General features: G+C 39.2%; 1 protein-coding gene across 4 annotated transcripts in view; it reads left to right on the plus strand.

Annotated features, from left to right (window-relative positions):
- CPEB3 (cytoplasmic polyadenylation element binding protein 3) overlaps positions 1 to 15,102 on the plus strand; it is a 256,834-nt gene that overhangs the window by 90,071 nt on the left and 151,661 nt on the right. For 3 of the 4 annotated variants that reach the window (XM_023226243.1, XM_023226246.1, XM_023226244.2), the window contains exon 3: positions 5,847 to 6,006. In XM_023226243.1, coding sequence (XP_023082011.1) covers positions 5,847 to 6,006 — 160 coding nt within the window. The remainder of the gene's footprint in view (positions 1 to 5,846; positions 6,007 to 15,102) is intronic. The other variant, XM_023226245.1, reaches the window with a different exon arrangement.

Here is a 15,102-nt window from a genome sequence, read left to right on the forward strand (position 1 = left end):
CCAGTTAGTCCTTTCTTATGCATTACATGCATTTAACTTTGGAATGTTTTATCCACATATATGTTGCAGTCATATGATAAATAGAAAACCCTTCCTTAGGAATTCCTCTAAAAAGTTTTTCTGTTTTCTATTACCACATTTATCTTTTCCTAGCTCTTTCAGACATCTACCATCCTTTTGATTTTTGGTCCTGACTGTGTTTCTTTCTTCCCAACTAAGTTCCCATTGTTCATGGGCCACACTGCAGCTAGTTAGTGTAGAAGTGTTAGAACATTACTGGTATGGACTTGAGAGTCACAGACCTGGTTTTATGTCCTTATTTCTGATCAGCTCTGTGACTGAGCAATTACATAAACCTTTGTGAGCCTCAGTTGTTTTCCTCAGTGAAATGGAGATAATACCTACCCTGCAGGGTTGTGATGAGGAAGGAGATAGCACTTTAAACCATTTAGTCCAGTGCCTAGCACATGGTTAATTTTATCCTTTGGTTCCAGAGCTACTTTTATCCCCAGATGCCGTCGACCCTTTCAGCCTTCCATTTTGTATGTCTAGCGGAGGAAATGTCTGGGTATAAGCTAGAAAAAAGATAGCAAGGGATTCTGGATTCCTTTTCCAAGAAAAGGGCAGGTGAATGGGATAGGGCTATTAGAGGCAAACCTGAGATTGCCTAGAGGTAGATCAAACTACTTCTTGAGATTAATTAGTTGTCAGTTGAGCAAAGGTCATTGACCAAGGGCAAGTGAGGGTCAAGTTGCTTGTGTTGCAGAGTGGGGTCAAAGAAACCTGTCTCTGGATTGTGACAGATTAAGTTAAAGGGAGTGTTTGTAAAAAGGATTTAAGGCTAGATGGAATAGGAGGAGGTCAGGGAAGCAGTACAATGAGAATGCTTAAGAGCATAGTCCGGATTTGACTGGATTTGAGCCCTGGCTCTGCCACTCACCATCCCTGTAACCTTGAGCCAGTTATTTATTCTCTCCAAGACTTAATTTTTATTTTATTTTATTTGAGATGGAGTCTCACTCTGTCACCCAGGCTGGAGTGCAATGCCATGGTCTCGGCTCACTGCATCCTCGGCCTCCTGGGTTCAAGCGAGTCTCCTGCCTCAGCCTCCCAAGTAGCTGGGGCTACAGGCACGTGACACCACACCGGCTAATTTTTGTGTTTTTAGTAGATATGGGGTTTCACTGTGTTGGCCAGGCTGGTCTCGAACTCCTGATGTCGCAATCCACCCACCTCAGCCTCCCATAGTGCTGGGATTACAGGCGTGAGCCACTGCGCCCAGCAACTTAATTGTTTATTTTATAAAATGGGACAAAAGCTACCTACTTAATAGGGCTGTGAGATAATGCATAAGCATACTTAGAACAGTGACAGGCACATATTAAATGCTTGATAAATTTATTAATATTAAATCCAGCTGAGGGAAGAAAGAGGACTAATGCAGTGGAGGTGAGCTGTTCTGTGTACAACTGACAACATCTTCATTGGTTATCTGCAAAGAAAAGAGTCAATAATGGGCTGCATTGTTTATAGATGTTCTAATACTTCTTGGTGTGTTTGCTTGTTAAAAACAAATAATGATGTTTTCCTGTTTCTCTATATTGGGAAACAAAACTTATGAAAAAAGACCTAACAGGTTAGTTGCCACTTGTAACCTTTGTCATTGAATGATAAATTGTGGTCGAGTTTTCTGTATACATAATTTCTGTTGATGAATTCCACTGTAGATTTTTCTGTTTTTTCTATCCTTTTTGTTCTGTTTCTTGCAGACTTCCTGGTTAATCACTTATTTCAGCAACGTTTACTACTTCTAAAACAAAAAGGATGCATGGTATGCGGCAAATATAAGTTGATGAGGCATGGATGGAATTAATTTTAATGAGAACTCTCAGAGGCCTGAAGTTTGTTTAATTAAGCCTGTGTAAATTCTCTCATGCCTTTCACATGTCATATGTTTTCTTCTGTTGAGCATTAGTGAACCCTGTTAGGTTAGTATCTGTGAACTGCTAGGTTTAAAAATTCATTTTTCAGTACTCTTGAGATGGCATCACAGAAATCTTTTTGTGCTCTCCCTAATATTGTGGTAGCTACCATGGTACAGATGCCTGTATGTTCTGTTATTTAGTACTGAAGAAACCATGAAGAGAGAATTATCCCTCCCCCTTTTTTTTTGAGATGGGGTCTCACTCTGTTGCCTAGGCTGGAGTGCAGTGGCGTGATCTAGGCTCACTGCAACCTCCACCTCCTGGGTTTGAGTGATTCTCCTGCCTCAGCCTCCCGAGTAGCTGGGATTACAGGCACCTGCCACCACGCCTGGCTACATTTTTTGTTTTGTTTTGTTTTTTTGAGACAGAGTCTTGCTCTGTTGCCCAGGCTGAGTGCAGTGGCATGAGCTCAGCTCACTGCAACCTCCGCCTCCCCAGTTGAAGCGATTCTTGTGCCTCAGCCTCCCAAGTAGCTGGGAGTACAGGCACGTGCCACCATGCCTGGCTGAATTTTGGATTTTTAGTAGAGACGGGGTTTCATCATGTTAGCCAGGATGGTCTCGATCTCCTGACCTCGTGATCTGCCTGCCCTGACCTCCTGAAGTGCTGGGATTACAGGCATGAGCCACCGCACTCGGAAAATTATCCCATTTTATAGATGAAGATAACCAAGGCTTAGAAACATACTCAAAGTGACATGCCAGTAAGTGGGAGAGCCAAAATTTGAAAATTGGATTTTGATTTTAAAATTTGTGCTTTTAAAAACTAGGCCACCAACTGCTTCTCTAATACACAGTAAATCAGAAGACTGCAAAACTGTCCCTCTGCAAGGTGGCCAGGCTTGTTTATTGCCTGCTGCTCACACTGGTCCCTGCCCTTACTTTACTGTCTAATTTTACTGAACAGAATCATGGGTGTAAAGGCTTAACTTGAAGAATCATCCAGTTTAGTGGCTCTAGCCAGTCATAGAATTTATTTTGTTTTAAATTGTGATTAAGTAGGTTTGAGCTGGAGCCCAGGAATCTGTGTTTTAATCGGCTCTACATGTGATTTTTGACAGTCTGACAGGTTTGGGAACCATTTCAGTTTAGTTACATGAATCCCTCCTCCCAAAATCCTCTTTTAATTTTCCTGACAGGTAGTCATCTACCGTCTGATATCCATTGGTGATAGAAACTCACTGTTACATTGGCAGGAATGTGCAGTTAGTTACAGTGCAATTTTTCTATAGAAGTAACCATGGATTTAGTTGATCTCTTTGGCCAGATTTTTATACTCCTTAGGTTTGGCATTGAAGGCTCTTGAATCTTCTCTGAACCTTGCCTTCTTCATGTGTAAAATGGGTATGTTGTTATCTACCTTGAGGGATTACCAGTAATTAAATGAAAAAATGAACTGTCCTGTCTGGAAAGATTCTTGAATGCCTTCAAATAGCCTTTTCTTGTAGTTCCCTTACCATGTCAGTCTATTCTGAAACACTCTCATGTCTTCAGAGTTCTAGTTAGAAGTATGGATGTGATAGAGGGCTCCTAGATAATTCATTTTGGGATTGTTAGTGCCAGAAATAGGTTATCATTTTGCCTCCTCATCAGCATACTTCTTTACCTCTGGCTTTTTCTTTGGACAAAGTATATGATAGACACTCTTATGGGTACAGATAAGCCTGCATTTCTGGAAATTCAGCTTTACTCCTTAGAGTTTCCACTAATAACTTGAACCCAAAGCAAAACGAGTGATCTGCAGGAAGACTTTAAATCTAAAAGAAAAGACCTTTTTAGATTTTATAGAAACCAAAGTAGAGAACCAAAGAAAATATTCCATGTCTCTTTCCTATCCAAGGGGAGAGATAGGTAACGGGTGAGTGTTGTCCATAGAAGAGGATAAATGATCAAATGCAAAGCTGGAAAAGATTGTTCAAGACTCTGAAAATAATCTCTCATCACTGTAGGTTGACTTGGTTTGGTTGTTGAGATGTATGCTTGTCTTGCTTTTCTTAACCAAAGCAAACTTGATCTGTTCTTTAGTATTAACTTAGAACATGAGCTATGCTTCCCTTGAGGCTCAGAGTACTAAGAAGAGTTTGTAGGTGATAGTCTCCTGAAGGCTTGAGTGAAATGTGGTGAAATAACACTTTTTTATTTACTTAGTTTGTGTTAGATTTCTAGTTTCAAAATGTTTTTGAATGTAACATCTTGAAAATACTTCTTTGGGTTAAGGTTTCTTCATGTGAGTGCTTTTAAAAAGGTAATTTTAGTACTTTGGACACATTAAATTTTTTTTTTTCTTTTTGCCATTATCTTCATGAATACAACTTTAAACACATTTTTATTTTTATTTTTTATTTTTACTTTTTGAGATGGAATCTAGCTATGTCGCCAGGCTGGAGTGCAGTGGCATGATCTTGGCTCACTGCAACCTCTGCCTCCTGGGTTCAAGCAATTTTCTGCCTCAGCTTCCTGAGTAGCTGGGATTATAGGCACATACCACGTACCACCACGCCTAGCTAATTTTTGTATTTTTAGTAGAGACAGGGTTTCACCATGTTGGCTAGGATGGTCTCAATCTCTTGACCTTGTGATCTGCCTGCCTTGGCCTCCCAAAGTGCTGGGATTACAGGTGTGAGCCACTGCGCCCAGCCACATTTTTATTTTTAAAAAGTGTATCCATATATGTAACTTACTGGTCAGATATGTTAAAGATATCCAATACATTTTCATTGAAATTATAGTCGCCCTTTGGTTTTTCAGGAATATGATTCCATCTGAGTTCTTAATTGTTGTGGTCTTTATCATTTGCAATCAGGAATTCCAGACCAGCCTGGGCAACATAGTGAGACCCCATCGCTAAAAAAAAAAAAAAAAAAAAATTTTTTTTTAATTAGCTGGGCGTGGCAACATGTGTCCTAGCTACTAGGGAGCCTGAGGTAGGAGGATCGCTTGAGCTCAGGAGGTCGGGGCTGAAGTGAGCCATGATTGCACCACTGTACTTCAACCTGGGCAACAAAGCAAGACCTTGTCTTAAAAAAAAAAAAAAAAATTATGATCTTCCTCTAGGGGGGAAACATCTCTGTTCATTTGACAATGAAGTTATTGGGTGGAGGGTAGAAAGCAAAACCAATTAACTTGACTCTTCCTTTTAAATTTACTATTTTAGTTCAATTGCAAGAAAGTCACTCTGAACTACATTACGTTATAGAATATTAGGGGAGATGATGCAATTTAATTAGTTGTGGAGACTTGTATTAAACTTAATGTTGCCAAATCATTATTCCTTTTTTTTTTTTGAGATGGAGTCTTGCTCTGTCATCCAGGCTGGAGTATAGTGGTATGATCTCGGCTCACTGCAACCTCTGCCTTCCAGGTTCAAGTGATTCTCCTGCCTCAAGCCCCCCAAGTAGCTGGGATTACAGGTGCACACCACCACACCTGGCTAATTTTTGTGTTTTTAGTAGAGGCGAGGTTCCACCCAGTTGGCCAGGCTGGTCTCGAACTCCTGACCTCAAGTGATCTGCCCACCTTGGCCTCCCAAAATGCTGGGGTTACAGGTGTGGCAAGTCATTATTCTTAATGAAGAGAGCAGGATCAGCGCAGTAGCTCACGTCGGTAATCCCAGCACTTTGGGAGGCCAAGGCAAGAGGATTGCTTGAGCCTAGACATTCGAGACCAGCCTGGGAAACATAGCAAGACCCCATCTCTACAAAGTAAATAAATAAATAAACAAATAAAAAGAAGGACTGTATGCTGTTAGAGCTCTCTGTAACTTTCATTCATGTCATCAATCCACACAGCAGGAAGCAAATGATATGGTGTTAATTTTATGAAGTAATTTTATGTATTGTCTTGTTTTTGTTTTTATTTTTAGGACCGGAGTAGGCCCTATGATACTTTTAACTTGCACTCGTTGGAGAACTCCTTAATGGATATGATAAGGACTGATCATGAGCCTCTGAAAGGTAAACACTACCCTCCCAGTGGCCCACCAATGAGTTTCGCTGATATAATGTGGAGGAATCATTTTGCAGGTTAGGAATATTCATATGTCCATTTCTTGCTTGGTGTTTTAAGCAAAAATCAGCTTTTTAATAATTTGATTTTTCTGGTTTGTTTTTTGTTTGCTTGTTTTTGTTTTGCTTCTGTAAAGCATTGTGGAATGTATTTAAAGTTGATTTCTTTTAAACCTGGGTTCAGCTACCTATAATAATCAAGGTGGATTGTTATCAGTCATGTCTGGCAGGAGCATGAATTGGGTAGCTGAGATCAGTCACGTTATGAGTTAATAGCATGAGACCAGCAGCCAGGTTTTCTGGGCTTTGTGTATTTGGAATCCTCAGCTGAACCTGGATAATTCATTTAAGTCCATGTATATATACTGCAAGGAACTGTGAGAGTTAGTAAACCAATCTCCAAAGATTGCTTCAGAAAACTGCATATAAAGGACTTCTATTTTATTAAAGCATAATCACCTTCCTAGTATAGGAAGTATCACTACACAGGCTTATGGGCAGCCAGTGACCCTTTGCATTCTCTGAGGCCAAAACAAGAAAATATCTTAAATATAAGGCAGAAGGTCTCAAAGTTAGCAGTATTAGAACTTCCTGTTTTTAGAGCCTATGTAAATTCAGGATAGATGTTGGTGTTTAATTCATAATTGCAGATAGTTCCTTTTATGGGTTATAGGACTTTTTAGAGACTTTATGATATTTTAAAATACTGTAATTACAGTATTTTAAATATCCACTATACTTGGGTTAAGATGTAAATTTCTGAAAACTGTGAAGAGTTTTCATCCATGGGGATGTCCATCTTGTATGAACCATTACGTCTTTCAAAATTGTGAGGAATTCACTCCCCTCTGGTTCTCTCTAGGCCCACATTATAGGGTGAATGACTGTGAACACCTGATGCTCATTTCGTCAAGCCACACCAGAAATCTCTTTCATCATTTTCTTGTCACACTCATGATTTTCTTCTGCTTTCCTCATTTTCCAGTGAAAAGAAAGTAGTCAATAGGTTATGAAGAAAAGAAGGGATTTTGGGGAAAGCTAGTTTTTGGGGTTTTTTGTTGTTGTTGTTGTTTTTGAGACAGTGGAGTGCAGTGGTACAATCTTGACTCACCGAAACTTCCGCCTCCTAGGTTCAAATGATTATTCTACCTCGGCCTTCCGAGTAGCTGGGATTACAGGCACCTGCCACCTCGCCCAGCTGGTTTTTGTATTTTTAATAGAGATGAGATTTCACCATGTTGGCCAGGCTGTTCTCAGACTCCTGACCTCTAGTGATCTGCCTGCCTCGGCCTCCCAAAGTGCTGGTAGTATAGGCGTGAGCCACTGCACCCAGCTGATATTTGCATTTTAAGGAAAATATTTTAAAAATGTTTTGTTTTGACTTTAAAAAGTGGAGAATATTATAAGAACAAAAAGGTAACTAAAAAATAAAAGATTGTGATTGGTATATTCTTTGTCTAATTCCCATAAGATAAGCATTATCCATGCTTCTATCAGATCTTTGTAATTTACTGCTAGGCCTTGACTTTAGACTCTTAGATTGTTTCCAGTTTTTCCTCCATTAAAGGTAATGCTGCCGTGGATGAGTTCTTGCACATAGCTTTTCCTTAAGGTAAATTCATAGTGAGAGTCTTTGGGTCAAAAGAGATAAACATTTAGGTGGACTGAGATTTAAGAGAAGGATGGTAGGCTAGAGGACCTACCTTGTGGCTTCTGTATGAGTCTGTTCAGAAGCACTTCCCTCTATACTATCTTGCTTTTCCTCCTCCTTTTTTTTTTTTTTTTTTGAGACGGAGTTTCGCTCTTGTTGCCCAGGCTGGAGTGCGGTGGCGTGCTCTCAGCTCACTGCAACCTCTGCCTCCTGGGTTCAAGAGATTCTCCTGCCTCAGCCTTCTGAGTAGCTGGGATTACAGGCATTTGCCAGCACGTCCAGCTAATTTTGTGTTTTTAGTAGAGACGGAGTTTCTCTATGTTGGTCAGGCTGGTCTCAAACTCCTGACCTCAGGTGATCCACCTGCCTCGGCCTCCCAAAGTGCTGAGATTATAGGTGTGAGCCACTGCGCCCAGCCTCCTCCTACTTTCAATATCCTTTACTCCCACTTGAACATGGGGAACACTATTTTAAGGACCTCAAAACTCAAGTACAAAGTAACTGGTCTTTGTTTTTTTGAGATGAAGTTTTGCTCTTGTCGCCCAGGCTGGAGTGCAATGGCGTGATGTTGGCTCACTGCAACCTCTGCCTCCCAGATTCAAGTGATTCTCCTGCCTCAACCTCCTGAGCAGCCGGGATTACAGGCACCTGCCACCACTGCCAGTTAATTCTTACATTTTTAGTAGAGACGGGGTGTCACCATGTTGGCCAGGCAGGTCTCAAACTTCTGACCTCAGGCGATTGCCCGTCTTGGCCTCCCAAAGTGCTGGGATTACAGGCCTGTGCCACCCCACCTGGCCCCAGAGTAACTGGTTTTTGTATGTTTGTTTGTTTTGATTTTTTTTTTCCTAGAGCTTAATTTCCTTGGTTTTTCAGAAAAAAAAATATATTTTTACTCATTATAAGAAATCCAAATAGTGTGTAAAACGACGAAAAGAAAAGTAAAAAAGAAAAAAAAAATCACTAGAGGCTGGACGTGGTGATCGCTTGAATCAGGGTGTTGGAGGTTGCAATGACCGAGATTGTGGCACTGTACTGCAGCCTGGCGACAGAGCGAGACTCTGTCTCAAAAAAAAAAAAAAAAAAAAAAAATCGCTAGAGACTCTCTACCTAGAAATAACAAAGGTTATTATTTTTATTAACATCCTTCCAGATATTTTATATTCTCCATATAGGAGATGAAATTACAACTTAGCCTTTCTGACTTTTCAGTCAGTGAAACCTGGGTGTGAATTCTGTCTCTGCCTCTGTTTGCCTATTAATCTGGATAAATTAGCCTCTTCAAAGCCTCAGTGTCCCTATTGTTAAAATAAATTCCCTACTTCATAGAGTGAGTACGAAGATCAAATAAAGTCCCTAGCACTAGAAACTGCTCAAATGTTATCCACAATTTTTTCTGGAGGTAGTATGGTATCCTTACAATATTGACTTCTTTCCAACTAGACTGCAGCTAAATGTTGAAATTTTTCAGATGCACGTTGTCAAAATTTTATATTTTTCATAAGTAAGTAGTGATTATTGAAGGATAAACATCTTATTTTCAAAGCCACTTAGAAAGGAAAATAATTTTTCAATTATTTTGGCTTTCCGAAATTGTATATCTGAATGATGTAAAAAATATAAAATAGGATATCCAGTATTTTAAGATGTACTTGAAGAACATGGTAAAAATATGTTCACAATAATATTTTATCTTAGAAATGTATTCAGTAAGAAATCCCTTTATTCAACTGTCCTGTTGATTCAGGGGAAAAAACTATTAGCGTGGGAGATAACAGAATAGGAAATTTAGGAGATAATGAGACTTCTGTTTTAGTAAAGTAAATAAGCTTTAATAGTTTTTTGGTTATGTATTCAGTTAACCAGCCCTGAAAATATTTGTAGGAAATTTTAAAAGTTTATCTTATCCCCCATGATAAAAATTATATAGAAGAAAAGCTGAATTGAACTTTCTTCATAGCACACTGAAAAATATCTTCTATAGCATTAATCAGATCACAGAATGCGTATTTAAATAAAAGTTGGACTTATTTATTTATTTATTTATTTACTGAGCTGGAGTCTTGCTGTGTTGCCCAGGCTGGAGTGCAGTGGCGGGATCTCAGCTCATTGCAACCTCCGCCTCCCTGGTTCAAGTAATTCTCCTAACTCATCCTCCTGAGTAGCTAGGATTACAGGTGTGTGCCATCACACCCAGCTAATTGTTGTATTTTTTAATAGAGACAGGATATCACCATGTTGGCCAGGCTGGTCTCAAACTCCTGACCTCGTAATCCTCCCTGCTCAGCCTCCCGAAGTGGCCGGGATTATAGGCATGAGCCACTGCGCCTGGCCGGAATAATTTATTTTTCTTTTTTTCTTTTTTTTTTTTTTTTTTTTTTTTGCTTTTTAAAGATCCCAAACTACAGTGCTTGGCTGTAACAGAATAAGGTAATGATCTTCTGGGTTTTGTTTTGTTTTGTTTTTTGTTTTTTTAACTATATCTTTGATATACTCTTCCTTTTGTTTGAGAGAATGCCTCAGAGATGAGAAAGGAGGCTTTTGAAGAGGGTAATGCTCTAATGCAGCTGTTTCTTATTTTATTTATTTATTTTTTTTGAGACAGGTTCTCGCTCTTTCACCCAGCCTGGAGTGCAGTGGCACAATCTTGGCTCACTGCAGCCTTGACCTCCCAGGCTCAAGCAATCTTCCTGCCTCAGCTCCCTAAGTAGCTGGTAGTAGAGGCAGGGGCACCATGCCTGGCTGATTTTTTCTATTTGCTGTGAAGACAGGGTTTCGCCATGTTGCCCAGCCTGGTCTTGAACTCCTGAGCTCAAGCGATCCTCCTACCTCAGCCTCCCAAAGTGCTGAGATTATAGGCATGAGCCACTGGCCCTGGCCCTGTTTCTTATTTCTTTTTTTCAGTATAGAAATCCTTGGGTTCGCAGATGTAATAGGAGGAAGCAATTGTTCTCTGTTCTCATTTCTAGTCGACTGAAGGAAAATCCAACTCTCTTCTTAACTGTGAGGATTAAGGGGATTAATGGTGTTGAGAGAGGTGGAGTAAGAGATAATGAAAAAGATTTGTCCCTATTATCTTCCTCATAGCTGTTCCTTGACTTTCTACCTGTAATGCAGGTTCACTAAGCTCCTGTAGAACCACTCTGAAAACTCATGGTCATTTGGTTTGATTAATCATATTCTCCCAACTCTAGAAGGATAATAAGGAAATAGCAACTATAGCACATTGAGCAGAGAAGTAAGATCATACACCCTAACTGGGGAAGCCCAGTATAGCAGGCATCTTGGCAAAAACAGGGAGGAGTTACTTTTTCTTTATCCCATGCAATTTCCTTCTTACAGCAGAAAAAAAGGCCTGGCTGACTATTTGGGGTTAGTGCCTGGTAAAACATTTTTATGTATTTGAATTTTCTCTTCCCTTACCGTTCATGGAACTGAGATTTGAAAAATGAAAAGAAAACTTTGCTTTTCAAAGGTATACTGAGAGTGTCTAGAGAAAGTATACTGAGAGTGTCTAGAGAAAAATAGCTTATCTTTCGGTAGTAGTGCTTTAAAGCAGATAATGCCACCCCTTTGGTGTTAAAATGGAAGAGATAATGCCACCCCTTTGGTGTTATAGCAGGATTTTTCTTTATTCATCACAATTTAAATTTAGTATTATAGAGCCTTTCACAAAATTTGTCCCCTTATGGAATTTTGAAGTCCTCTTATTTTATAAAAATATGCCTTCATTACATTTTATTTGCTTGTTTGTTCCAGAAAAAATATACTGTCTCTTTACTTCTGTAGCTTGAATTATTGCTCAGTTCTATTTTTGTGTTATCTCCCTTTAGCCCATATCAGTTTATCTTATTTGAAAGTTAGCAGATTAGGGCACAGGTTCTAAGTCAGCAAGAAGTGATGGTTCTTGTTTTGTATATTCTTGGGGGGCAGAGACAGTAAGTAGAAATTGAGTGATTTGTATAAGTACCCTCCATTAATTTGTGTAATCATCCTTTAAGCATAGCATTTAAATCACCTAAGTTTTTAGCGGCCAGGCATGGTGGCTAATGTCTATAATCCCAGCACTTTGGGAGGTTGAGGCGGGCAGATCACTTGAGGTCAGGACTTCAAGACCAGCCTATCCTACGTGTTGAAACCCTGCCTCTACTAAAAATACAAAAATTAGCCGGGTGTGGTGGTGGGCACCTGTAATCCCAGCTACTCAGGAGGCTGAGGCAGGAGAATCGCTTGAACCGGGAAGGTGGAGCTTGCTTTGAGCCAAGATTGTGCCACTGCACTCCAGCCTGGGTGACAGAGTGAGACTCCATCTCAAAAAAAAAATCACCTGAGTTTTAAAAAACAGAGATGATGGTGGTGGTGATGATGATGATGATGATGATGATTTTGAGACAGGGTCTCCCTGTGTAACCCAGACTGGAATGCAGTGGTGATCTCAGCTCACTGCAGTCTTCGCCTCCTGGGCTCAAGCTCTCCTCCCACCTCAGCCTCGTGAGTAGCTGGAACTATAGGTGCATGCCACCACACCCACCTAATTTTTTTTTTTTTTTGTAGAGATGGGGTTTCGCCATATTGCCCAGGCTGGTCACTAACTCCTGAGCTCAAGCGATCCGCCCGCCTCTGCCGGGGGCGGCATTACAAAAAGTGCTGGGATTACAGGTGTGAACCAGTGCATGCCACACTGGGAATTGTGATTTAATTGTTCTCGAGTACAGCCTTCATTAAATGAGGCAACAGAGGCACAAAATATTTAACGACTTGCCAAAAATTACCCACTACCAATATGAGAATAAACTAGGATTTGACCTCAGGTCTAAGCTCACAGCTTTTGATTATTGGTTATTTGGAACATACTTAGAATATTATGGTACCAAAGTTTTATCATTTCCTTAAAAAGGAGATTAAAAAAAAGTTTACTGTATTTTTACATATCACAGTATTACATTTTTAGATAGTTTTCTAAAGGAACATCTCTCTAAGTTTATAGAGAAAATTAGTGTAGAATATTCATTTTACCTGTAAGTCTTTCTGAAACGTGGCACTAAGATTCTGTTATATGAAGCTTTCTGAAGTACTTGCCTTTTTAGAGCAAAGGGAGTGATTAGAGGAAGGTACAGCAGTTGTTCCCTATCTCATAACATATTGTAGAAGTAAAGAGATGACTTTCATAATTAATTATGAGTTAATACAAATTTCAGTTTTTATTTTGGACTCACAAAAGCATGAGTTTAGTTGGATTCTGAAACTTTGAATCATGATAGACGTAGGGTTTTTTTTATAACTAGTGTTTTAAATATGAATGTGAATTGAGCTTCTGAGACTGTGATTTTAACAGAATGAATAACCATATGTAACCCTGTTTTCCAACCTCTGCCTTCATCCCCTCTCACCCCTATTTATCAGATCCTGTGCAGTGGGAAAAGTGGGACACAGTCTCAGATTTCCACAGCATCATTTAACTCAGTAAAACCAAGTATGCCTTTCAGTTTTTGAAACCTTATATTTTACACTATACTTAAAAGATCGCTAGCTGACAAGAACAATTTAAAAATAGCAGACCATGGACAGGTGACAAAATGTCATGCTGGCAGCACCAGACTGCATTATACAAAAATCACCAGATGTCACACACTTGATTCTATTTTCACAGCTGATTAAACAGCAGTATTTGTTGGACAAAAAGAAGAAAAAAGAAATGGCCTTTTCTGAATTTGGAATCAGTTTTTCTTTTGCTGTTATATATTTTATTTTCCTCCAAAATTCCTTAATAACTGTAAAACTTAAGATATATAATATATTAAGTTAAAAAATTATGAAATAATTTCAATTTTAGAAAAGAAACCTTTACACATATACACTCCCAAACCTGGAAGACTGTAAATCAAAATGTTAACAGTACTTATCTTTGGTGAACTTGTTTTCTCCATTTTTCTGCATTATGTGATTTTTCTCCAATGAAAATGCATTGCATTTTATAATCTAAAAATTACTTTTGGAAGAGGTTAAGAACCTAGCTTAAAGATGCTGTGAGTGATTTTACTTTAAAAAATTGCATTATTAGTTGGGGGAAAAATTAGATTATATTTAGATAATTGATTCTGATGGATATGGCTTTCTTGACCCAGAGTTTCTTTTCTTTACTTTTTCTTTTTTTTTTTTTTTTTTTGAGATGGAGTCTTGCTCTGTCGCCAGGCTGGGGTGCCGTGACACAATCTCGGCTCACTGCAACCTGCACCTCCCAGGTTCAAGCGATTCTTCTACCTCAGCCTGCCGAGTAGCTGGGACTACGGCGCACGCCACCACACCCAGCTAATTTTTTTGTATTTTTAGTAGAGATGGAGTTTCACCATGTTGGCCAGGATGGTGTGCATCTCTTGATCTCATGATCTGACTGCCTCAGTCTCCCAAAGTGTTGGGATTACAGGCGTGAGCCATGGTGCCCAGCCTGGAGTTTCTTATACAATCTTTTGTTGGTAACTTTCATCTAGAGACCTGTTGAAGTCAAAGAGGTCAAAGAATTAGAGAGAATACCAGGAAAGGTAAAAAGTGTTCTGCTTTTCATCAATTAGTGATACCTTCAATCTGTAAAATATTGCGTAAGCCTCTTGTTTTACTGCATCATAAGAAAGTTTAGGTTGGAAGTAATCAGTGTAAGATAGAGAATGATAATTTGAAAACTACCAAGCTTCCTTTCAGTTTCATCTTTCCAAGCTGAAAAGTTCTAGGAGCTCATGGAAAGGGTCAAAAAGGATCCATGCAGGTATGTTTAACTTCTGGAGGACAAAAAGGTTACCCCTTTATGTTTGGAAAACTAGGTAGTTATAGGAACATGTAAAAACTTTATTTGATATAGTGGTTGTAAACTACATAATTCTTTACCATACATGGTTGTAGACACAGGAAAGAAAAGAAGTCAAATAAGGATCAGTTAAATTCAGGCTTGCATGATTTCCTTGATAACCCTTTATTATTATTCTACGAATATTTAGGGAATATTGCTAACTTTTTAGACAGCACACCCTCCTTTAAATATTCCTTGGTTGAAGTTTGAAAAGATCCTCCATATATGCGATTTCCTTAAGTTCTGATGGGCAGTGATTTTGAAGTCTTGATGGGCTTTTAGGTAGACTTTCCAGTAACTGGCTAATTACTGTTATATTTGAATACCCCAGAAAAGGATGAACACTGGTTTAGAGTAAATCATATCTAGTTTTCATGGATATTAGTATTTCATGATAATGAATCCACCTAAGGTCTTGATTATCCAGAAATGATGGCAAGGACATTGAGATAGCTAACTGAAATGAGAATATGCTTTCTCCCTACTGAGTCAAAGCCTTGTTCTGGTGGCAGTTTTTCCTATTATATGTTCTGGTAAAGGTAGTGGTAGGAGATAACACTCGTTGCTGACTATAATTTTCAGGGACTCTAAAATGACTCAGGAACTGAAAAAAATGTCAGGC

Source organism: Piliocolobus tephrosceles, chromosome 9 (genome assembly GCF_002776525.5).
Source record: "Piliocolobus tephrosceles isolate RC106 chromosome 9, ASM277652v3, whole genome shotgun sequence".
Classification (NCBI taxonomy): Eukaryota; Metazoa; Chordata; class Mammalia; order Primates; family Cercopithecidae; genus Piliocolobus; species Piliocolobus tephrosceles.